This window comes from Xiphophorus hellerii, chromosome 5, assembly GCF_003331165.1.
Source record: "Xiphophorus hellerii strain 12219 chromosome 5, Xiphophorus_hellerii-4.1, whole genome shotgun sequence".
NCBI lineage: Eukaryota > Metazoa > Chordata > Actinopteri > Cyprinodontiformes > Poeciliidae > Xiphophorus > Xiphophorus hellerii.
The window spans coordinates 8516623-8542941 of NC_045676.1; the positions used below are offsets into that span (position 1 = coordinate 8516623).

General features: G+C 37.2%; 1 protein-coding gene across 1 annotated transcript; it reads left to right on the forward strand.

Annotated features, from left to right (window-relative positions):
• Positions 1-5200: 5200 nt before the first annotated feature.
• evpla (envoplakin a) lies at positions 5201-25650 on the forward strand. The gene is made up of 22 exons (XM_032562506.1): positions 5201-5366; positions 10417-10516; positions 10616-10770; positions 11360-11483; positions 11595-11726; positions 11825-11866; positions 12388-12549; positions 13695-13802; positions 13885-13980; positions 14859-14969; positions 16300-16446; positions 16562-16716; positions 17034-17131; positions 17247-17419; positions 18319-18494; positions 19457-19595; positions 19686-19879; positions 20292-20442; positions 21275-21358; positions 21470-21577; positions 21649-21741; positions 21856-25650. Exons 1-22 carry the CDS (start codon positions 5314-5316, stop codon positions 25240-25242), a joined length of 5988 nt encoding a protein of 1995 aa, XP_032418397.1. The 5' UTR covers positions 5201-5313; the 3' UTR covers positions 25243-25650.
• Positions 25651-26319: the final 669 nt, after the last annotated feature.

Below are 26319 nucleotides of genomic sequence, written 5' to 3' on the forward strand. Positions count from 1 at the left end.
CATATCAAACACAAAGCAACATAGAATCAACAATCAAAACACGACATTAAGTCAAGTTCCATCAATAAATGTGTAATTGATTACATTTCAAATACAATCCTAAACAGGTGGGGTTTTTTAATCTAATTTAAATAATTACCTGAACTCCATCCACTGTTTGATAACTAGGATCAACTGGATTAAATGTGTGGTTGGATTCGTTCAGTTCACTGAGACGGCGTGTGGTGAATTGCCTGAATTGGACCGACACAGAAAAGCAGAAAATGTCCAAAACTTCAAGCCTGAGGGAAGTTTGGGAAAACAAAAAAAAAGTCTCATCAAAGCAGCTTGTAAAGAATTCAGACTCAGGACTTTTGCACAGCGTCGTATCTTTTGTGTTTAGATGATTGAATTCATAAGTAGTGCATTTGTGAAGGAAGGTGTGTCTCGGTATGAACCTCTGTTGGGATACAGGGAGTGTGAGGACGAGCGGATGCTTGAGCAGGGTGTGTGTGTGTGTTATGGTTTACATTTGGTACCTGCACTTAAAAAAAAATGTTGCTCAACACTGTTACCTTTCACCTCGTCTCAGAAACAAGGACACACATCAAAATCCAGAGTATTTACCCAGCTGCCCTTTCTCCTCTTTAGAGCCGCCATGTTTGACAGCAGAAATGTGTGAAATGTCTTTAAGGAGAATATAAATGACACTTTTCATTCACATAGTTTTAGTTCCTGTTGCACAACTTATTGTTTACAGAAATCTGTCATATTTTATCTAGACATTTGACACTAGTTGCGCTCTGGGAGCCCGTCAGCCATTTTGAAGTGACATTTGTTTCTGTTTTTTGTTTTTTTTTTAAAACTCCTTTCCAATCAGGATTGGGAGTTTTGAGACATGTTGCGTTCTTTACCATCTCTGTGATTTCTGCGCTAATTTTCTTCTTCTGGTCTTTTTAGGTCAGCAGAGTCAGGCTGAGTTATTCTCTTATACATTTTACAACTTTATCAACCACAGTGAGGAATTATTAAAATAAAAAATGAACCTTTATCTGAATGCATTACATTTATAGCAAAGTTAATATCTGCAACCTTTACAAACCAAAGAGACGTTTTGTCCCTCATTTCAGAATAATACTGAATAAACTCATTTAGAGACGAAACTGTTACGTTATGACCTTTGGTAAGAAGACTGAAACATTTTTAATAAATATCTACTACTGGAAATATATGGTAACTTTTAAAGAACCATTAATCTGTTTCTATTTTTACGCTGCAAAAACACTAAATCGTACCAAGTATTTTGGTTTAGTTTTTATTGCAAATATCTTATCACAAAACTAACTTACAAGTAACTTTTCAGCAAGATATAGGAACTTTTTAAAGTCAATAATTCCTTAATATTGATGAAAAAGTGCAAGTTGTAAGTGAAATAATCTGCCAGAGGAACGAGGAATTTTATCTCTTAATGTGGTAGAAATATCTTTTTCATCAACATTAAGGAATTATTGACTTAAAAATAAGTTTCTATTTCTTACTGAAAAGTAAAAGTAAGTCAGTTTTGTCTTATTTCAAGTTTACTAAGATATTTGTACTAAAAACTAGACCAAAATTAGTGTGGGTTAAAAAAAAAAAACATTTGCAAAAAGAAGATTCATAAATTTTCTTACATGTAGCTTTAAGAGGCCTGTTTCCTAGTTTTGAATCGTGACCTCTGACCCCAACTGAAGTAGGTCAGGCCTTCTTTTCTTTAGATGTTCATTTTGATTCTGTTGTTTCCTCCTGGATGAATCATCAATGTGTTTTTGGATCATTTTGATTGTCCAGCCACGCCTGGGAATGTTCTCCACTGTCCTGTGTTTTTAACATTTATAGGTGACTCACTGAAGCTCACAGTACGAAACACTAAATCTTACAGTATGTTTTGTTTTGGTCTAGTTTCTAGTGCAAATATTTTAGTGCACTAGAAATAAAACAAAACCAGTGGCAGACTTTCACAAAACTAACTTACACGTACCTTTTCAGCAAGACATAGGAGCTTGTTTTAAGTGAATAATTCCTTAAAATTGTTTTTAAAAAGTGCCAGTTTCACTAGCAGATTATTTCACTCATAACAATACATTTCCCCAAGTTAACAGTGAAATAATCTGCCACTGAAACTAGTGCTTTCTCTTCAATATTAAGGAATTATTGACTACAAATATTTTACTGAGAAATTGCCTATTAGTTGACAAGCTACTCATCCAAAGTGTTAAATATTAATAATACAATATAACCATAGGTGACAGGAATGTGTGTATAAATATATACATATATATAGAGAGAGAGAGCTAAGTGTGTTGTAATTTAAATACAATTTCATTGGGGTTTCATTTATAATGTAAATAAATAAAAAATAAATTAACAAGCATGTACATGGAGATATCTTAATCTCTAAATGAGTCCAGAGAAAATTAGATTTCTTTACTCAGAGTTGTGCATTGTGAGGTCTGGTGGCTGCAGGCAGAAATGATTTCCTGTGGTGCATTTTGGTTTTATCAGTCCCTGGCTGAAGGCGCCTAGTGTGTTAAGATATTTAATTAGAAACTAGACAAAAAAAATACATCTTGCTCTTGAAGTGAAAAAAAATTCACAGTGCATATGTAGTGGGAGAAAATCCTCCCAGAAAATAAATAAAATTATCTCCAAATGTTTAGTGTAAATGAGGTGAAACCTGCAGCCTGTAGAGAAGCCACCATAAATCAACATGTGGTTCCGCGGACCACTTCCTTCGTTGTATTTCAGAGTAACCACAGTATTACATGTAGTATCTTAGCAACATTGAAAGTATCTGTTTTTCCAGACAGGTAAACACACCCAGAGAGCCCGGCTGTGTGTTCGCCCCGCGCAGAAAGCCGCCCGGCTGCATTCCTCTCCGTTTCCCTCTGCTGATGAAGGGCTGCAGAGACGCCCTGGATGCCTGACATGTCTGAGCTGTAGGCGTGAAGCGTCGGTCCGCACGCCGCACACGGTGACCCCAACCTCCTGATAACGGGATTACGTAACAGCGCTGGCCGTCTGTCGACTGTACGCACAGGGTGTCAGCAGAGCCAGGGAGTAACTAGTTACATTTACTCAGTTACATTCACTTGAGTAACTATTTTTTGGAAGAAATGTAGATTTAGGAGTACTTTTACTACAATGTACTTTTTACTTTTACTTGAGTAATTGTATTATGAAGTATCTCTACTCTTACTTGAGTAAAATTTCTGGATTTTCCACCCACTGAATAAAAAACAAGAAATATTTCAACCAAAAATTCACCAGACACAGACTTGCAATTTTTGTTAAAGTTTCATGAATTTTTTATTGAAAAAAAAACTGATTTGGCAAAATTTTCTTTTGCCTGAATTAGTTATTTTTCATTACTTAAATTAACATGAATTGATATCAATATCAATTCTTATTTGTATGAATTCTTATTATGTCCGTCTGACATAAAAAGTCAGATGGACTTTATCTTTTGGTTTGTCTGATTATGTAATTTTTAAAGACTTTTCACCAAATACCTTTTTACATTTTCTTGAGTAATTTCTTGGACGGCTACTTTTTACTTTTACTTTTTACTTATACTTTAAATGTATAAGTAGTTCTACTCTCACTTGATTTCAATTTTTTGGTTCTCTGGATCTTAAGCTGCACTACTTAGATGCTCACATCATCAACGGTATCATTTTCAGAATCTTAAAAGTGTGGCATGCATGTTCAGTACTCGGCACGAGGCTCCCCACCCCTGAGAGAATATCTCAATCTCTTGGTTACTTTTTGCTTTAATCTCAGTTTTTAGGTTTTGTCTCTCTACCGGATTAGGATGCAGACATTTACTCCTCTTATTTTTTGTTTTGCTAAACAAACCCCGTTCTGTCACATGCAATGGGGAGAGACTGTAAACAGCAAAGTCATGCCACAGATTTCCAACTGAATAATAGGCCTGGACTTTGACTGGGCCATTCTAACAGAAATATGTGAATGCTAACGCTGCGCATCAACCTAAACACATAATTTCTTATCTGACAAGAGCAACTTCTTTCAAATTTCCTCTAAATTACTTGTGGCAAATGTTCTCCATTAAACTCCCGAGGCCAGAAACAGAACGTCTCCATTTATGCTGAGGTTAAATTACACACAGGTTAAATTTACATCCTGATTCAGGGACGTCTGAAGACCGGATTTTATTTGGGGTTATCAGATTACAAGCGAATGCCAAAGTTTTTGGATTTTGAAAGCAAAGTTTTGTTCTTTTTCCACTTCACAGTGATCAGTAACTTGGTTTGGTCGACCACAAAATGGTTGTAATGCGACAAATATTTTTAGAAGGCGCTGTATAAAACCCAAACATTATTAATAATTAAAGAGCTGTTAAATTATATCAAATTAAATGATGTGTTTTTTAGTTTTGCATCAGTCCATCCATTGTCTGTTTCAGCTGATCCATCAACGTGGTTACTGGGAGAAGTGGGATGTTTCAGAGGGTTATTTACAGTAAATCTTATTTATATCAAAGCTCAGCATGTTGCCTATTCATGAGCCTAACTCAGAATTACTCACTCTGACTCCTGTTTTTGTTTGTTTCTTGCAGAAACAATAGATTTGTTTCTTAACTTCTGCAGAAATCCAGCTTTCCTACATTAACCCTTTAGTGACAAATTTACCATCTTTGATACAATTATTGACCTAATAAGGTATTTTTGTCAAAAATTCGCTATATTGAGTAAATATGTTGCATACATATATATATATATATATATATATATATATATATATATATATATATATATATATATATATATAATAGAACAACTTAGATGTTTTTGGTGGTGATGATTAAATGAATGTAAAAGTCTGATGTATTAATTACGATACAAAGTAATTTAAAAAGCAAGGTGAGTCAAAAATAATTGTTTTATACGATGAAACACAGATAATACTTAATTTAAAGGAAAAATCAGAATTTTCTGATTATTGTTTATGTTATCAGGCCTTAAAGGTTTAATGATCTGTGTTTTCTATCTAAGATCTGAGGGACTGAAGAACCTCAGAGAAAAGGAAACGTGAAGGAGGAGAGCGGAGAACAGGTCGGGCTGGTCCTCCTGCACCGGGCTGATACCTGGGCGGCGGCACACCTGTTACCCTGCCTGGGAGGAGCCAGCGGCGTCAAGCCCCGGATATGGACTGGTGTGTCACACTGCCGCTGTGTCTGTTTGAGAAGGACCAGAGGAAGAGGAGAGACGCAGAGCGAGGAAGACAAGCGACGAAGAAGGAGTACGACAGAGAGGGTGACGTTTCCTCTCAGAGATGTCCAAGATGTTTAAGTCAAAGGACACAAAGAGCTCCAGCAAGATGAACAGGTGAGTTTTTCCTCTGGATGGTAACTGATGAACGCAGAAATGGAGGATATCTGTGTGTATATTTCATCTTCTGTCCTTTGTGGACACGTAAGGAATGTCTTCTGCAGCTTATTCTGGGATGGGGCTCAGAAAGGCTAAACAATACAACCGTTTACTTTTCTTCAAGCTTTCTGTATCTAATCTGAAATTTAAATCCCTCAGCGGTTGTGTTGCAAACACTGAACATATTTATGAGTGAGGGAAAAACTGAGCAGTAATGCGTAAATATCCCTGCAGCTTACGGAGAGTGGCTGGCACTGATTGTCTTCTTGTGTGAACAGTGTGAGGCGTGTTTTCTGATGGAAACAAAATGTTCCTATTTTATTATTTTTATTCTGCTTTCCAAACTCACAAAGGTTTCTACCTGCTGTGATATTAACAGGGCTGGGCTGCTTTCCTTTCTCCTTAGTGGGTGTTGGTTCTCCAGCTACACCCACTGGTTAATTATTGGTTCTCCAGTAATTAATCACTTCTTTATCATTTAATGATCGTTCTTCAACCACTAAACTTCATCCGTTATCATTAAAACTAACATATTATCCTTTAATAATACAGCTAATATTTCTGTGCCTATAAAAGCAGGTAACTCTGCGTATTTCACACTGATGATGTTTAACTGTATATTGTTGTTTTGCACACTGTAGTTCAATGGATTTAACTTTAATCAATCAATAATGATGCTTTCACACAAACTGATGCAAATTTGTTCTCGTTGTAGGACCTCCAAAGTCAAAAAACACAAAATCTTACCAAGTATTTTTGTTTAGTTTGTAGTGCAAATATCTTATTACACTTAAGATAAGACAAAACTAACTTACAGGTAACTTTTCCGCATCATTTAGAAGCGTGTTTTAAGTAAATAATTCCTCAAAATTGATGAAAAAGTACTAGTTTCACTAGTTCGTGTTATAAGTGAAATAATCAGCTAACTAGTTCTAGTACTTTTTCGTCATTATTTAATAATTCCTGGCTTAAAACAGGCTAGTATATGTTGCTAAAAAGTTAATTGTATTTTATTTTTGACTTATTTTAAGTGTAATCACTACAAACTAAACAAAAATACTATATATATATATATATATAGTATATATATTTTGTGTTTTTGCAGTGTAGAGTATCTCTGGACATCAGCTCTCAGATGTGATGGAAACACACCAGTGTGTAGGCGTGCGTGTGCGTGTGTGTGTGTGTGTGTGTTTTATCTCTCTGTTGCATCACAGTCCCCACTGACGACATGATTTAGCAAAATCAAATATTTCTACAATCTACAAGCGTCACTTTGACGTTAAATAAATTAAAACTCCAACATTTATTTTTATTTTTTTACAAATGTTGCGATTCATTGAAGAATCTTCCCTTGTGAGTGAGGAGGGGAAAGTGAGCCGAACCCAACCAGGGAGTGTTTGCTCTACCAGATTTTCTAACCTCACAACTACTACAGCTAAAGAAATGCAGACCAGCCCTTCTCAGTTATGCGGCTCGTCTTGTTCTCCTGCTTTCAGGCACTTTAACTTCCCACCCACATCCATTCATGAATGCTACAACAAAATCTTATGGGGTTTTTTTTTATATATCATATTTAATTAATCATGGATTTAAATCAAACAACTGAGAACAACTTGTCTCCTTACATAGTTTGGATATTTTCTTACTAAGTATTTTTGGTCTAGTTTCTTGTGCAAATTTCTTAGTAATCTTGAAAAAAGACTAAATTAACTTTTCAGTATAGGAGATTGTTTTAAGTAAATTGTTCCTTAATATCAATTTTTAAAGTGTTTGTTCCACTGACAGATTGAGTCACTTATAACAAGACATTTTAACCCAAGTTATAAGTGAATTAATCTGTCAGCAGAACTGTATTTTTTCATGAATACTAAGGAACTATACACTTAAAACAAGCTCATGTATCTTTCTGTAAAGTTACTTGTTAGTTTTGTCTTATTTTATGTGTATTAAGATATTTGCACTTGAAACTAGACCAGGAATACTTGGTAAGATTTTATGTTTTTGCAGTGTGTAGGAAGACATGATGCCATTGGAAAACACAACAGCAACCCAATAAAAATATCACTGAATCTTAAGATACGCTAACTGGATGCTCACCTCTGCATGCTGGCTGCTTGAAAGTAAAATTAAAATAGATGCCATGATTATTTTCTGATTAATTTGTCTAAAAGAATAAAGTGATAGAGTATCAAAATGGCTTCCTAACTACACACATCTGATTCCAGTATACATTCACTATTCACCAGGTTTGAACACAAAAACAAGGGATTTGAGTTTGATTACACTTTGCTCTCAATGAAGACATTTAAAATATAAATATATATATATATATAAAGCTGATAGGAAATGAAAAGTTTTTTGCAAATATGCAGAGTTTTTTTATGAAAGAAAAAGACAAAATTGAATTAGTGAACAGGAGAGCAGAAATAGGGACGTGTCAAAAGTGACACACAATGATAATTTCTGCACATGTAGACACACAAAACACATTTTTCTCTACACTAACATACATGGCAACATGGGAAATTATGTGTAAGCAGCTTAACAAAGGGCTCACTGTAATCTGTACTGTTTTAAATGTAAACTTTTTGCACTGAAATCATGGGGGATCCTGAAAAAGACTACACTTGACCCGTATTTGAGGAAAACACACGTTGTGTGAAGACAGGAAGAGCCCTTAGGTAGACTGTTTCTGCAGCAATATCTGAGGGTGTGAACTGTCACTAGGTCCCTCATCCAACTAGCAAGGATGCCAAACAGCTGCCCCTCCTTAAAGATACACTTTTGTAAAATTACACTAAAACATTTTTTATTGGCTCCATGCATCAAAGTTTTTTTTTACTAATTTTATTTTTTGTTCCACATCACTTATTATGGACTTGAACATGAAGCCGCATAGAGAAAAAGAAGAAAAATAAACTCAAGCAAAAACACAAAGGAGTGAAAGCATTTCAGTCAAAAGATAAGATAGAAATGAAAATTTGGTTTACATAATCTGTCAGATGCCTCCCATAAGAACAACAGAGTAAGATCTGACTTTTATGCTTTGTTACTAAATAATAAAATATAATAGAGATATTCTGTGTCGTCCCACCATGGAGAAATTTAGGCTGAAGGTAAACAGGAGAATGCAAATTCAAACTAAGGTAAAATTAAGATTTAAGAGCAGATTTGCAACATTAAAAAAATTTACTGTCATCCATTTCGTCACCCAGCATTTCTTCCAAACTCTGAAAACCACAAACACATTCTTCTTACTTCTGTCGCATTGAAATCATGAGAAAATCGGCCCGGTCTGGGAGAGACGGACGCGCAGCGCCGACGTTGTTCTTTATACCGGCTTTTCCTGCTGAGTGAGCGGAACCGGTACCGGCCCGCAGAGGGAGTGGGGACAGAAAGCTCAACAGCGCCTCGCTCCTGGGCCGGAACAAACGGCAGGAATTACACTCGAAACGAAAGAAGCTCGTTTGTCTTCTTCCTGAAACCGGTTGCCGTGGTTTCTGTTGCCATGGTTACGTTAGGGCGACGCGTTCCGTTGATTTATTGCAACATTTCATGTGAATTTCAGGTTAATAATAGCCCACTGTTTAACCACAAAACAGCAAATAAGCATTTAAACTCATCCTTCACCAAACTTTATGAAATGGTGTCTTTTTTCTACTGTTTGAATTTTTCCAAATGTTGAACGTTTCGAACGATTCAATTATTTTATACAAATTCTTTCTAAAGGAAGAATTGCGTCTGGGATTGCCATAATAGCAAATTTTACTGGGTGATAAATTGTCCCAGAAGTTAGAAATCATTATAATATTGTTGTTTTAAGGCAATTTTCAGGTAATAATACACGAATACATTTTCAAAAGTCAATAAGCTTAAAATTCGAATAAACATTTAACACTGCAACTGAAAGACATTTTAAATATACAAAATAAATAAATTAAACAACAAATAAAATGAGTAATGAAGTCTCCGTAAATAAACTTGCCCTTCAAAAAAACGTACTAGTTGACACTAAAACACCAGACTGAAAACTTTTGTCATCCAGTTTGAGAAAAACAATAACTTATACACATGGAAATTATTGAGCTTGTTTTAATTTATCATGCAATCAATTAATTGATTTATTGCTTGTTGCATCAGGCCTAAATATGTTTCAGTGAGTTTGCTGTAAAAAAGGCTTGACTGAAGTTTTAATGATTACTAAGTTCACATTTTAAATTGCCTTAACTAACATAAATTAGCCATTAGTGTAGATAGCTTCACTAACAGCAGTTCCTGTAAATTATACCTTAGCTATGAGGATGTAGTCTTCCTCCCTCAGTTATAGCATCCACACCAAACAGGGTTGTAAAATGACCTGCTAGCACTAGCATATTTAGCTGGCTAGTTCAAATCAAGTTAAAAACCAGCAGATTCTGCTCACCATTTGATTTTTCCTGTGCATTTATGTAAACATTGTTTAAGTTTTTATGAAATGTACTACCTATTCAGTAAATCATTACGAAAGTTTGTATTCAAATTACTTTTAATGTTAGTTGGTCATTACCAATATATTAGTTTTGCAATTTTATCAATGTACAACACTGATTTGTCTTTTCTTTTTATAAACTACTTTAGTTCAGACTGTAAGTGATCAATTATCCAAAATATTCATAGTCTGAGCAAAGACATTCATGAAACTTTGAAATATTCTGTCTGAGGTTGGGTGACTGATCTGAGTAAAGATTTAACTAAATGGTCTGTAGCATATTTTGTGATTTTCTTAAAAGTTCAATTTATTTCCCTGAAGTTATTTATAACAAATGCTTTCGGACAAAAATCATCCTTAACCGAAGAAATTCACAATTATTTTCTGTATAAAATTATGCTGTTCATTTGAATGCGCTTTGCAAGACAGGAACAGACCATAAGAAAATATGTAGCATATTTATAAGATACTGTTTAATCAGTGATTGTTTGTGTAATTTGAATGTTTGTAGTTTAACTGGTCTCTTCTTGTCTGCAGGTCTCAGTCCGTCAGTGCAAATTTGCTGGTTGCCAAGATGCAGAAAAACTCTGACGAGGTGGTGAACAATATCCTCACGGCTGAAAAACTGCTGATAGCGGTGAGAAGGGAAACATGCTTCGACATAAAGCTGTGCAATTATAACTTTTCATCGTTCACAATCAATTTATGTTTTTTTATTATTATTTTTACTCACCAGGATAACGAAAATGACAAGAAAGAGAAAAAATTTGAGCACAAGGATGAGATCAATACAATATTGGGCATTGCAGAGGGCCTGCTGGAGAAGCTGTTTCTGGACATTGGCAACCTCAAGTCGATCAACTACCCTCACGTCGCAGCTGTTGAGGCCGAGTGAGTGCATGAGACAAAAACAAAGAAAATTTGTTGAGCTTCAGTTTGATAAGAACACATAGAAATCAGTCAAAAATATAAAATATTACTAAGTATTATTGGTCTAATTTCTGGTGCAAATATTTTAGTGCACTTTAAGTTACACAAAACTAAACTACAGTAACTATTCAGCAAAATATAGCAGCTTGTTTTAAGTATAATTCCTATATTCCTATATAATTCCTAAATATTGATTAAAAGGTGATAGTTCCACTTAAAATAAGACATTTTCCCTACTATAAGTAAAATAATTTGCAAGTGGAATTGTTGACTTAAAACAACTTTCTAGTTACTAGAATACATCTAGACTTTTCGACTTACTAGAAAAGTAAAACTTACTAGTGGTCAGAAGTGAGTACTAGTTTTCTAGTAACTAGAGGAGTTACTAGAAAAGTAAAATTTCTTTCTGAAAGTCACTAGCAAGTTGGTTTTATTTTACTAAGATATTTGTTCTAGAAATCAGAAAAAAAATACTTAAGATTTTTTGTTTTTCCAGTCTATTTTGCTTGTTTATCGTTACATTTCTTTTTGCCCTTGTTTTTCCTTCCAGCATTCGCGACCTACACAACCGATGGTCAAAAGACACAGCTGAATATGTAAAGCTATATGAGCAAATTGAAGACGTGTCTCTGATGCCCAGAATTAACTGGGAGCCTGTTTTTGCCCAGAAGGAAGTAAGTTCTGACCACTTCCTCCAACATCAAATGAAACATCCGTTTATGTTTAATGGTATTGCTTAAAATAAGCATTTATTGACTGAGTTCTTGTGCTGCTTATGCTGTCAGAGAGCGCTGAGCTCAGATGAGTACGGCCCAACGCTGGAGGACCTGGAGAAGCAGATCGCTGCTCAGAACATCTTGCATAAAGAGCTGGAGGCTTACAGCTCACAGCTCTGCATCAGCTCTGCTGGCAGCAAGGTGCGCACCAAAACACACTTTCAGGAAGCATTTCCATTTTCCTCCGTCTTACTTTGAGACGGATAGTTTACCCAGCATGTTGCTGCCTTGTCTTTCAGGATAAATACACGCCATTGAAAAGGCAATATAACACTATGCTGGTGAGTTGATTGTTTTAAAACCAAACACATTCAGGTTAAAAATGAGCACGAGTGTTGATTTCTATTTAAACTGCAAAAACACACATTTGTATCAATTAGTTTTGGTGTAATTTTTAGTGCAAATATCTTAGCATACTTGAAATAAATAGCTTGTTTTCAGTCAATAATTCCTTAATATTGATGAAAAAGTACAGGTTCCACTTATACCATAGAAAACTGTCGTTAAAACTTTAAAAGTGACAGGACATGGTTGATTAGTTTAAGAGTCTGCACACGTTTGCAGCCAGATTATAGACCCTTTCTAATTTTATTTGTATTTTTTTGAAGTCATTTTTATAACTGAATTGGGCTGGATATTTCTGAAATTAAACAAGCATGACGTTTTTGAGCTTATTTCAGCCATTACATAAAAACTTAGAGCAGTGTACACGGCTTAAGAGATTCACTGTATAGCTGCTTTGTTTAGATGAATGTTTATTTAAGTTAAAGGGGAGTATTTAAATGAAGCTGTTTTCCTTCAGGAAAAATCCAAGTTACGCAGCCAATATCTGAGCAGCCTCTACCAGCACATGAGAGACTGCAACAAGGAGATGACCTTCCTCGGAGAAGAGCAGGAAAAGATCAAGAAGCAGGACTGGAGCGACCAAATGGCGGATCCTAATGGTGTTCGCCTGCAGTATGAGGTCAGGACTGAGTTAAAAGCAACAAATTGGGTTTTTGAATATCTCATATATGTTGACCCTTTGCACGTGACGTCGCGCTCTCCAGAACTCCGCCCACTCCGCCATGACGGATGTCAAAACAACCAATGTGCTCCTTTACAGCTAGTCTGAGAACAGACATCTCTGACCGAATATCGCTTTTATTTAGTTGATTTCACTTTAAAAAATGGTCATAGGGTGCTGCGTGGTCGGCTGTAGAGGCAGAAAAGGATGCAAACCAAACTTGTCATTTTATTTTAGAAATTTTAATGAGGAAAGATACAGAGGCGATGGATAGCAGCCGTTAGTCATAACGGGAGCTGTTAACAATAACTGTCAGTCCTCGGTGTAATCACGGATTTTACTTTGTACAAGATCACAAAATATATATTAGAAATATATATATATATATATTCGATCTATTAGAAATAGATCAAATATCGCATTATGGAGAAGGTGTGAGTCTAACCGTTAGTAACCATGGAAACAATGCACCGCCGTCATGTAGCCTAGCATGTATGGGGAAAAAATGGTTAGCATCTTGTCTTTTGTACGTTTTTAATGCTGCTCCGGTGTAAAGGGAAACATTGTTTATGACACATATAAATCATGTGGTGTGGATAAAGGCAGGAGGAGGCAGCAGCGGGAGTCAGACACTCGGTATGAACGAGGTAAACGGTCTGTCGGGAATGCATAACTTTAATCTGATTATTGGATTGTAATTAGTAACGTGTTAGAATACTTGTTACTGAAACAAGGGGTGAGATTAGAGTAACAATTGTCTATGACATTTCTGCTCAAGCTATTTACTGATCTGTCAGGTTTCCGATATGCGTCGTCGTCCCCCCCCCCTGACAGACTCGTTCCTACTCCCTTGAAAACAATTTCAGTCGCTCAGTTCAATACTCACTTCTGAGGTAACATGGCGCCTCAAATTATTTAGTGACGTAGTTGTAAAGGGTCAGTAGTCTGTGTCTTCTGCTGAACTGCACAGAAACGTCTTGTAGTAATTTTAGACTTTTTGCTTGTTGTGTTAGTTCTTGGCTGCCTAATATAAATCAAATAACCATCCTGTTAATTTTAAGGCATTGCATGTTGAGAACGACTTGTAATATTCTTTCAATCAGAACTTCAAGAACAAAGAGCTTTTGGATCACGAGGGCAAAGTGAACAGACTCGAGGATGACGGTGAAACATACATTTCCCTGAAACACCCAGCCAGCCAGCTAATAGAGGTACCGAAACCAAAGATTTTATCTAAATTTAAACTTTTTAAGTTGACTGAGAATTAAAACCAAATATATTCTTTACTTTAAGGCCCAAAACAGAGCTGTGAAAAACGAGTGGCAGAAGTTCCTGAATCTCTGCATATGTCAAGAAGAACATCTGAACGATATACAGGAATTCAATAAGGTAAGTAAAGTTGGTAAAAGCACAATATTGGAGGGCATGCTACACTGTAAAACATATGAAGGTGGTTAAACTTGAAAATGAAAGTCCACCTGCTGCCTGGAAAATGCAATTTAAGTCGACAAGAAAATTGTTTTGGTTTTAACTCAGAAACTAAAGTTGATGAAGTTGATTTAACAACAAGAGACAAGTTGTCTAAACATTGTTTTTTAAATTAATTAATCTTGAATTGCGAGTTTTGACTTAAAGCTGCAATTTAAACCAAATAATTATTTCACAATATGCAAGAAAAAAACTGTCCTCACCTCGTTAAAGAGCCACATTTCTCTATTATTTTACTCACAATATCAAGTTAAAATAACAACTTATTTTACTTTAGAATAATTTAAATTCTTGTTTCAAATTGCATGAACAAAATTTCTGACCTAATTATTAAACATCACAATGAATTTTAGTGTGAACAGGACATTATCCTCAAGCTTTTAAATAAAAACTTCCCTTAATAAAACACAAAAGTCAGATCAATGTAACGCTCTTCCACCTCATGATACAGAAACAAGCCGCTAAGCATTCTGGGAAATAGTTCCCACTCCTGTCTTTTTCTTCTTTCAGTTTTTTAAGTGCTAACCTAAAAACTAGTTTATTCAACTCTTGGAGGTTTGACAAAATTAATAAAACTTCAACACAACTTACAAAGTTTTCACAAAGTCACATGTTTAGGTTCAAAATCTAAAACTGGCTAAATTTATTTGACTTAAAGAGTAGAAGATATCAGACACAACTAAATGCTGCTCAAATGTTTTACAGTGTACACATGGACATACGTCCTAATTGTCCAGCTTGTTTTTATAAGTGATACCAAGTGAATGTCCATTTTCCAGTACCAAATGGACTCTCAGAAGCTGTCAGAGACACTGAGTCAACTCAACAGCACCACGAGTCCAGAGTCTGTAAAGACGAAGAGCAACATCGAGTCGCTGCTGCAGCTTCAGGTAAGACAGTGAGAGAAGAAAGAGGGTTGAGACTTACTTAATGTGACTAAAGCTGTTTTGGATTTACTTGTTCTACCTTGTCCCGCAAACCTGCCACCAACATTGACGTCAAATATCAAAAGGAATTGTCTTTGCCATTGTGAATGTACTGTACATGTGCAAATACTTTATACTACTGTACATTCATTTACTTCCTAACCACTTAAAAAACACAAAACCTTACTAAGTGTTTTTGTTTAGTTTCTGGTGCAAAAATCTTAAAACAGGACAAAACTAACTTTTCAGCCAGATATAGGAGCTTGCTTTAAGAAAACAATTCATTAATATTGATGGGGGAAAAAAGTGCCAGTTCCATTGTGAGATTACTTTACCAATATCATGAGAAATATCTTTTGTTGTAAGTGAAATAATCTGCCAGTGGAACTCATCTTTGTTACATTAGTGTTGGTGGGAATAAAAGGTGTCCAAGTAAAAGGCAACTGGACTTCTTCTCTTGTTTTTGAAGATAAACACACATTTTACCTAAAGTGCAATAACTTAGCGTTCCTTTAGTGTACGTTTTTTCATTTGTAGCAAAGGATGCATCTGCAGCTATAAATTACATCTAACGTCAAAACCTCAGCTATTTCTGCTTGACTTAGCATAAATGAAGTGTAAGACTGATCTATTGATTGTTGTTTAATTAACCAATTAATAACTTGACAGAAAGAAAATAGATTTTCTTTACAGAATTTGAATTGGAAGAAGCTAAAGTTATGACACTTGAGGAGTTTTGGGTAGAACATATTTACGCACCAAGAAGGGTTTTTTAAATCTTAAATGCAAAATTTATTTATTATTTCATACAGTTTTGGTTTAATTGCTTCTCTGAGTGTGGTGTTCTTCCAGAAATCAGCTATATTCTTAGCTTGTATACTCCAGTTAATGATTAATCATTTACTAAATGAGTTGACAACTTTTTAAATAATCGATTCATCTGATTAATTGTTTAAGTCCTATCCTGGATGCCTGAGAATCCTAGAATAACATAAACAGGGATGCACATGCTTTGGCTTTTCTAGCACCAGTAGAGATTTCTTCTTTAGAAATCTGAGCTAAAATGAACAATGCATTTTGTGGCGTGAAGGAATGTGAAGGCACTCAAAGAAAAGGATAGCATTAGGCTTAAAATGAACACAAGTAAATAATGTTTGAGCGAAGAATTAGCAACCAAAAATCATCTGTCTTACCAGCTTACTGTCATATGACAGGGCCACCTCAGAAGACACAGATTAGGATTGGATTAGGACATTCTTCCTCTGGATTTTCATGTGGTTTTGTTTCTCTCCAGGTGGAGGAAAATTCTGTCCACACTGCGGAGCAGCAACTGGCCGACCTGAGGCGAAGGAGTACAACTATTCCTCCTCTGAAGCTGCGCCGCACTCCCACCAACAAACCCATCACGGTGGTGTCCCTGTGCGACTGGGAGACTGACAAGGTGCAGCCCTGACCTCCTTCAAATACCTCAGTAGTTTCTAAACAGTGGATTAAAAACATCTTTACAATTCATGAGCTGTGTTTTACAGTGCGTTTCCATTGTTATCGCTGTGTAGGGTTCTATTTCAAGAGAGGAAAAATTTACCCTGAAATCCTTCTCTGACAACAACAACTGGAAAGTTATTTCTTCTGATGGAGCAACTAAAACCTTCCCTGGAGTTTGCTTCACAATCCCACCTCCTGACCCAGATGCCATTGATAATGTTAACCTGTAAGTAATGGAAAGCTGCACTATATTTAAAGGGGATCTGATATGCAAAATTCACTTTTTGCATGTTTTTATGCTTCCATTTGGGTTTCAACTGTTTGCAAAAACCAACCAACCATTTTGTGGCAATAGGTTGATGGTTCTTGGCGTCTGGAAAACGAGCTGTTTCAAAAACCTTCTGAATGTTGAGTCACAATCGATGGGTACTGCGCTGTTACCTAGCAACCCAAGCAGAGCTCCGCCATGTTTGGCCAGCGGGTTTTACCGCTCTCCATCCTCTCCATTTTACCATCCTCTCCATTTTGTTCTTGTCTCATCAGTTTGGGCAGTGAGCTTGCAGAAACCAAGAGAAGGAGAGCAGCTCTGGCAGCGTCCCTGAAGAATAATAAGTCAGAAATCTCTCGAGCTCAACAGTCAGGTGTTTGTCTTTCACTTCTTGCCATCATGATTCAGATGTTTAATCTGTGAACAACGCCTCAGTTTCCACTGAAATCAGATCGATCAGAGGATAACTTCACTGTTTCTTCGCTCAGTTCCAGTTTCTTCAGCTCCAGCAGACCCCAAACTGGCAGGTGTGGCTCAGCAGCTGAACCAGCTGGACTCTGACCTGGCCAACACGGAGCAGGGCATGCTGAGCCGTCTGCGAACCCCGGTGAGCTGCACCGACCCGACCGGAGATCTGGCCAAGAAGCTGAGAGAGCAGGAGGTGAGTCGACACAAACACTGATGGTTTCAGTGGGAATGAAGTCCTGGTCACTGGTTTCATTAGAGAGCTTTCACTCAATGGTTTCTCTTTTCCTTTTTGGAGGTTTAAAATAAAAGCAGGGAGAAAAAAATTCATAATTCACACCATTATAATTGCATATTTTTATTGATTGTAACACTTAAAATAAATAAACATGATATAGAATCATGTCATGTTTAAATGATTTTGTTAAAGAACTATTCACTGGAGGTATACAGGGCGTGGTAAAAATAAGATAAGATGTACTTATTCATCCCAGAATTGGGAAATTATTGGAGTAGACCCACATGGGAACATAGTGGAAACACCAGAATAATCCAGCAGTGAGTTAAAAGAAAATGACAAATTAAATTAAGTGCATTAGTTGAGCACTAACTATACTGGAGTGTGGAACTGGAGAATATGCAAATAAACCTGAAGACTTAATCAGAGGTGAGTAGTTGCAGCGGGAGGAAGAGGAAATGAGGAGATTTAAAACAGCTGAGACGGGAAGCATACTGGCAGCCAGATGAAGGGAGAAATAAAATAACGGTGAGGGAAAGGGAGAAAACCCTGAAACTAACTTAAAAAGTAAACATAAAGAAACAGTAATTAACTAATATTAATAATCCAAGAAGCAAACACAAAGAGAAATCAACTAAGACCAGATTTGGGTAAATATATAAAAAATATGAAAACCAAAAACACAAATGAAGCTACAACTCCCAAAACTCCTGAAAATCATGACAGCGTGCATTTACACCCAATGATCTACATCTGTTTTCTTTGTAAAGTGTTTATAGAATTTACAGTTTTATAGATAAGATGATCTGATATGTGATCTGTCATTAATTTATGTTAAAACTAACTGCTTTATACAGCAAGCTGCCAAGGCCCTGAACGCTCTGGAGCAGCAGAGACAGACAGCCCAGGCTAACCTGCAGCCTTTGCTGTCCAAAGATCCCAATGGGACTTCTTCTGGACTCCCGCAAAAACTCAGCGCCGCCAATGACAAGTACGACAACCTGGCCAGGCTGGCGGATCTCTACAATAAAAAGTAAGTCTTTTCTGAAGATAAGGAAACACTTGCATAAAAGGTACATTCAATAAATCCAATTTAGCTTATTTATGCAGAGGCAATTCAAAACCAACACTTCATAAGACAAGATGTGATTCATGTCCACAGAAATAGAATTTAAAAATGTTAGAGAAGATCTAAATTGATGGAGGAGACCATGCTGGGTTCAAGTTTCATCCTTCTGCTTAGAGTTTAGACATTTGTAATTATTTTTCATAAAAACTGTTGGAACAAGAAATTAGATATTAGCAATTTATTTTTTAGTGATTTACACTACTTAATTCTTAGTAACCTAACACACACACAGGTATAACCAAATTAATTTGTTTTTTTAGCTAATATTAGTTATGATAAGATAGCTATTAGTGAACTAATGACCAATAACGTTACATTTGAGAAATTATATTTGATATGAAGTTCAAAATTCAAATAGTTTGTAAAACAAGTAAGTTGAATATGTACAATATGAGAATGATGCCCCACAAGAGGTGAGTGTGGTTGCAATGCTAGCTAACAACAGCAACAAAAGTTAACAACATTGAATTTCTCCAAAGTCTTTCTTATTGTTACCTAAGGAACGTGCTGACAAACAGTGGTTTCACAGAACTATCTGCTTGTAGTTTGAAGAGACTCAAACTGCTATAAGTGCTAATAAATAGGTTACATCTTCAGCTGTATTGTAATTTATCAGTCGTTTTGGATATTGAACGTAGTGTTTAAAACTGTGATGATTTGAAAAACATGTCCTTCACAAAAATGTTACTTTATTATAATTACATTGAAACAATCTTATCTGTGATTATCACATGAACTAAAAACGTAAATTTGTCCTGGGTGGTGCTAAATTTGACAGCTTTTATGTAACAAAATCTATTTGATTCCCAAGTTTACATTCTGATTTGTTGCCCTAGACTTCATCTATGTTTCCTCTATTTTATCAGAGCAAATGCGTCTCTCAACCTGGAGAATCAAATACAGAAGGTCGACGGTCTTGTGTCTGGTTTCGAGAGAAACCTGAGTGCAGATGGTCCAATTCCTGACATACCAAATGCAATTCAAGCCCGAGCTGAGGATGTTCAGGTGAGTAAAATCATGCAAACACGTGTTGAAAAGTACAAAACTTTATCCTGAGAAATATTTTAACTGGAGTGTCATCTTTGCTGTGCTCAGCGCCAGCGGCGGTCTGTGGCAGTTGCCCAGGATGATATGATAAAGCTGAATCAGGATTTGGAGGCGACTGAGAGGTTGTGCAGCTCCCTGCAGAAAAACCACCAGGAGTACTGCCCTGACATCCTGCGCCAGAGGAATGATGTCAAACAGCTGCAGAGTCGCTACACAAATGTCGCCAACCAGCTGAAGGAAAGGTCCGGTCATTACTTTAACACACTGGTTCCCAAAGATTTTCTGGGCCCCCCATATGGATAACAATAAAATCCCCTCCAAAAAAGAAAAAAAAAATCAAAGGGGCACACACCTTGTTCAACCAGACATAAACCGATACACATATTTTGTTTTCAAACTCCACTGAAGTTTATTTCACACTTCAGGTTGCAACAAAAACTACAAACCATCTTTACAGTGAAACGCTTTTGTGCAACTGTTTTCTTTTTTTCATTCATCCATACTGCTTCCCGCGCCCCCCCTGTAATGGCACTGCGCCCCCCACACTTTGGGAACCACTGCTTTAACATAATATATAATGTAAACATACAGTCTTAAGTGACTAAATGACTCCGCAGAAGTTAACACAACTTACACTTGTGGTTCTTTTCTTAGGGAAAATGTGCTGCAAGAAGCTTCAGCTAAGCACAAAGACTTCCAGAACACATGCCAATCCCTCAACTCCTTCCTGGACAACCTGCCGACAAATCAGACAAACTCCAGCGATGATCTGTCCCAGCTCACTGCCAAGCAGAGCTCCCAAAAGGTGAGGCGAGATGTGAACCATGCAAAGGTAGGGTAGTAACAGTTGCAGGAGTAGAGTGAGCTACCTGATCATGCTTTCTTTTTTTGTTTATTTATCTGAAAGTAAATACAACGCTTATTATCTTTCCAAAAATAAATAATAAAAAAAATATTTTCAAATGATAATTTCATTTGTTAAGGGTAAAACAATATCCAAAACTATTGCCCCCTAAACCTAACAACAGCCCAATTCTAGCCAACTCTGCAGAGTTGTTTTAATACATACATCAGAGAAATAGGCTGATTAAACATCTGCATCTCCAGCATAAATCACTCCAAAGTATTCTTTTTTTTCTGAGCCAGAAGAGGTGGATTTGTTTTTAAGGTTTTGATCATTGTTCTCTTCTGCATTGTTGTTCTGACCTCCTGTTTGCTGTATTTTTAAGGTAATTCCTGGGAGCAGCCATCTCACCACTGCCAGAAGTGGTGAGATGGCCGCTCCCAGGAATTACCGTCCCATCTTAGCACATCTTACCAGAAGTGGTAAGATGGCCACTCCTGGAAACCTTCACCACTGTCCATGTTTTGTTTGTTTGTAAACAAAGGCTCTGAAGGTGGTTCACTTTTGTTCCAAATTCCTAGAAATGTCACTGTAACCCTTTCCTGACTGATCAATGTTAGTGACTCAGTTTTTTTCAACAAGAAGCAACAAGTTTCTTCCCTTTAGATTGGGACATGATTTCATTCCTTTTTGAGATCTGTTAGGCAGATTTTCAGACAGGCTAGTAGGATGATGTGTTGTGACTTGGTGCTATATAAATAGAACTGAACTGAATTTGTGATTTATGTTGTAGCGAGTGGTGGATGACCTGAAGCGGAAGGAAGAGGACATGGAAAGAGTGGCTGACCTCTCTCAAGACCTGCAGAATCTACTCAATGTAAGAACAAAACAGAAAATACAGTATTTAATATTTACTGTTTACGTTATTAATAATTTGATATGCTAAGAAATGAATAAGTTAAAATGTTAATCTTTTTTGTCTTTGTAGGAGTATGAGGCTGATGTTGACAAATACAACGGTACACTTGAACAAGCTGGCACAGCCGTTCCAAAGAAGCCCCAAATGCTCACACTCTGTGACGCTGTCGACAAAGAGGTATATATGGTTTTACCACAATGTTTTTTTTTATTAAAAAAGTTTTTTATTGAAAAACTTTTTTGTTACAGGAAAGAAATCTGACAAAACGTTATGCTGAAGCAACATCGCAAAACATTCAACGGCAAAAACAGATGGACTTGGCAAAGAATTTAATTTCACAGGTAAAGTCATAAAAAACATTTATACTCTTGAAACTGTAACTGCTTGTTAAAGCTAAGCTGAAAATAAAATCATAAAGTGTTTAAATATAAAAAAATTTGCCTTTTCTATCGCAGAGTGAAGAGAAAGTTCAAATGGTGGCACAGCAACAGGTGCAGCTTGAAAACCAGCAAAAAAATGCCTCTAAATTAGACAGTCTGTTTAAAGAACTAGAGGAAGAGAAGGAGAGGACAACCCATGCTCAGACAGAGCTAAAAACCTACAAAACCAGAATGATGTCACTTAAGAGCCGCAGAGGAGTGGAACGTGTTGAGGAGAAAGAAGTACTGCAATACTACCGGGATCCTAAGCTGCAAGCTGATCTGGCTGAATTGAGTAAAATTCTCAATCAAGAGGCCCTGAAACGGACCACCACCCAGGCAGAGGTTGAGATCTTGAACAAGAAAATCACTGTCCTGGAAGAAACCATTAACAACAAAACCCCTAAACTGCTAACTAGAGAGGTGACTGAGTTTGAAAAAGACCCACAGCTGGATGTAGAGGCTGCAAAGATAAGAGATGAAATAGCAAGGATGAGAGATGAGATCAGAGTAAAAGATGGAGAGCAGATCCAAATGAAGACAGAAGTTTCTATCCTCCAGCAGAAGAGACCAACTATCAAGGAGAGAGTGGTTAAGAAGGAAGTGGTTAAAGTAGAACAAGATCCACAGATGTTGAAAGAATTAAAAATATTTGAGAATGACATTTCTGATGAGAACAACAAGTGCAAGCTCCTCAATGATGAAATCTTTCAGACAAGAAGTCAAATCAATGCGCTTCAAAGAATGATCCCCAACATTCAGCCTAAAGTCATTGTTAAGGAGGTTAAAAAGATTGAACAAGACCCTGACCTCATTACTGAGTCAGCTAAGCTGCGAACAGTTGTGGAGGATGAGAAAGTTGGAAATAGCTCTTTGTCCCAAGAAGTGATCGAGCTACACAAGCGTTACAGAGAAGTTCAAGACTGGAAGCCAAGAATTGAGATAAAAGAAATTGTAAATGAGATATACAGGATTGACCCAAATACAGAGGTAGAAATCGTGCGCCTCCGCAAAGAAATACAGGATTCGAATAAACAACGTACCGATCTGGAAAAGGAGATCAGGCAGGTCAACACTGATCTGAATGCCCTTCGTTCAGAGAAACCCAAAGTAGAATTCAAAGAGGTTACCCAAGAGGTGGTGAAAGAAGAAAGAAGCCCTGAAAACGAGCGAGAGATCCAGAGGTTAAATGATCAGGTGAACCGCCTAGACAGCCAGTGTACCTCTCTTGAAGACCAGGTTAGACAGCTGCAAAAAGAAAGAAATGAATGGAAGGCAGAAAAGTCAAAGATAGAGACCCAACTGGTCAACAGAGAATTAATAAAGTATGAGCCAGATCCACTGCTGGAGAAGGAAGCTGAACGCTTGCAAAAAAAAGTGCGGGATGAAGCACAGATGAGGCGAAGCATTGAGGAGATGGTTTTTGACCTTCAAAACAAATTCCTCCTTTTGGAGAGACAGAAACCTGAAGAGAAAGTTGTGATGCAGGAGGTTGTACGGCTTCAAAAGGATCCAAGGCAAGCAATGGAGCATGACAGGCTTAGCAGAAATCTGGATGAAGAAGTAACAAGACGACGTCAGATGGATCTGGAGTTACAGCAACTAAGAACAAAGTTGGAAGACAAGGAGCGCATCATTAGAGAGAGTGATGAGCACCAAAAAAGGATCCAAGCTGAATCTGAACTTAGAGAGATCCGACTACGTATCACACAATTGGAAAATGCCCCACCTCCTGTTGAGGAGAGCATAGTAGTTGAGGAAGTGCTGAAGGTTGAAAGAGATCCAAAACTGGAAAGGATGACAAATGGTTTACGGTCTGACATGGACAAGGAAACCCATGATATCCTACGTATTCAGAGGGAAATTCGTAATCTCACTGTAAAGCTTGAGATTCTGCAGAAAGAGAAGTCAGGTGAAAAGACAGTGTATAAGGAGGTTGTTCGTGTGGAGAAAGATCAGGCTGTTGAAGCTGAGAGGGATCGTCTGAGGGAGCAGGTGTCTCAGAACAAATTTGCCAGACAAGATTTGGAGGATGAAATCAGGCGTCTCAATGACAAAATCAATTTCTTGATGAGCACCAAATCTAACAATTCAAGAGAAGTGACAAATCTTAGTATGAACAAAGATACTCTAGTAAGGGAAAACGACAACCTCACCCAAGAACTCAGAACTCTTGAAGCAAAGAAACACGACACAAGCCTTTCTTTCCAGCAACAGAGTCGATTGATGACTGAAAGAACACAGATGAACAGGCAGAAGAGCGTTAAGATGGAGTCAGATGTCCAGCGACTAGAGAGACAGATCTTGGACGAGAAAGATAAGATTCATGAACGAGACAGCACAATTCGTGAGATTCTGATGTACCTGCAGAAAGAGGAACAGGCAGAGACAAGGACCAAAGAAACCAATGTCTCGACCAAAATCACCATTTTGGATCCAGATACTGGTAAAGACATGTCTCCTTATGATGCCTACCTTGGGGGCCTCATTGATCGCCAGCAGTACATTCATCTGCAGGAACTAGAATGTGACTGGGAAGAGATAACGTCCAAGGGTCCTGATGGAGAAACATCTGTGCTGCTGGATCGCAAGAGTGGAAAGCAGTACTCTATCAAAGACGCTATCAAGGAAGGAAGGCTAACAAAAGATGATCTGCAACAATACAAACAAGGCAAACTTCCTATCTCAGAATTTGCTCTTCTTGTTGCAGGTGACAAAACCAAGCAGCCCAAATTCACCTCAGTCACCCAAACACCAAATTCATCTGCGAAATCGCCATCATTAGACCTTACCACGGCTACCGAAACACAGCCAATTGCTGGAATAATGGATACATATACAGACACCTGCTTTACAATCCGCAATGCCACCTTGCGCAAACTGATCGACCCTACCACTGCCCAAAGACTGCTGGAGGCTCAAGCAGCAACAGGTGGCATCACTGACATCAGCAACAAAGAAAGATACAAAGTTAGCAAGGCGGCACAAAGAGGCCTTATCGAGGACAGCCAACTCCAACGGCTGCTTAATGCAGAGAAAGCTTTCGCTGGAGTTGAAGACCCCATGACCAAAGAGTGTTTGTCTGTGGGAGAAGCTGTTCAGAAAGGCTGGATGCCAAAAGAGTCAGCAATTCGATACATGGAGGCACAACACCTGACTGGGGGGCTGGTAGATCCTGCTACTGGTCGTAGAGTCACCCTCATAGGTGCCGTTGGATCCAAAATGATTGACAATTCTATTGCAAGGAACATCCAAACCGAGACAGCCTATATCAAAGATATTGTGGACCCTATAACAAATGAGAAGATCAACTACAAACAAGCTCTGGATCGTTGTAGGAAAGACCCAGCAACTGGCTTACCTATGCTACCCGCCTCCTCCAAAGAGTCAGGCTACAACTCTTCAAAATATGCACGTTTCTAGAAATGTTCAAAGTTTTCTGATCTGAAACATATTACAGAAAAATGTTGCTGTCAAATATCAAAAGTGCATGGAGAATTCATTGTATTTACAAGATATATTTTAACACAGGAGAAACTCCAAGTCTTTTGCCAGAACAAAATAATTGCTGCTGAGTTGCATTTGTTTACTGAAAGGTCTCATGTGGGTGTATTTGTTTGTCTTTGTTTCATCTTTATGATTTAACTGAAGAAGAGAAGTGTTGTTTTTCTTTGATATTTTATTTGGTTGGGATTTTGGGACATGGTGCAATACTACTTGCTAAAATTGAATAAATTTCTCTCACTCACTGCTAACTTTAAACAAGGTTTGATTGTTTCATAATATGTGAAGAATTACATATCAATAAAATTAAGTTATGATGGTTCAAGAGCACAAACTCTTTATTTTGTAAACTTTTTATTTTAACATATTTGAACTCCTTTGTCTAGTAAAGTTTTACCTGCTACAACGGAAAGAAGCACAATGCTGAATTTTGGAGGTATGAGTGGTTCATCGTAATGTGAATATGAATGAACTGCCAAAAATATCTCACACCGAAGCATCCTTCTTGATAATTCTGACAGACCCAAAACCAATATTGTTTGTCTGTTATGAATAGCTCTTTATCTTAATCCAAATTACCAAATAAGAAGAACCACCTGACAATAAGGAATTTATAGCCAAACACTCTGTCAGTTATTGCTTTATGAATACCTGCCTGGTTAGGTGAGGTACTATAGAACAATAGATGGGAAGATCTACACACATTCACATAATAAACCACTTCTCTCTAAAACAATAATGTTTTGACTTAATACTTAAACTTCTAGTTAAAATACTTCAACAAACAAACTACGCTAGTAATGTTGAACTACGCTACAAAGTAAAGAATAGTTAGAAGCTAATGTCCAAGGTCCTCCTTATCTGCCCTCTTCAGAATACAGCCAATCAGTGCCAAGGAAAATTAATGGCACTTTTCGATTGGCTGCTTTGCAAATATTTGCCAATAGCACATGAAGTAGCATTGAGCCTCAGTATTTCATCTTCCAAGGCTGCATT

Bases quoted from the DNA above. Each gene is read 5' to 3' on its own strand.
- evpla (XM_032562506.1), top strand. From the start codon at position 5,314: ATGTCCAAGATGTTTAAGTCAAAGGACACAAAGAGCTCCAGCAAGATG. The intron at 17,132-17,246 runs GTGTTTGTCTTT...TTCTTCGCTCAG, and splicing joins CTCTCGAGCTCAACAGTCAG to TTCCAGTTTCTTCAGCTCCA. The intron at 19,880-20,291 runs GTCCGGTCATTA...TTCTTTTCTTAG, and splicing joins GCCAACCAGCTGAAGGAAAG to GGAAAATGTGCTGCAAGAAG.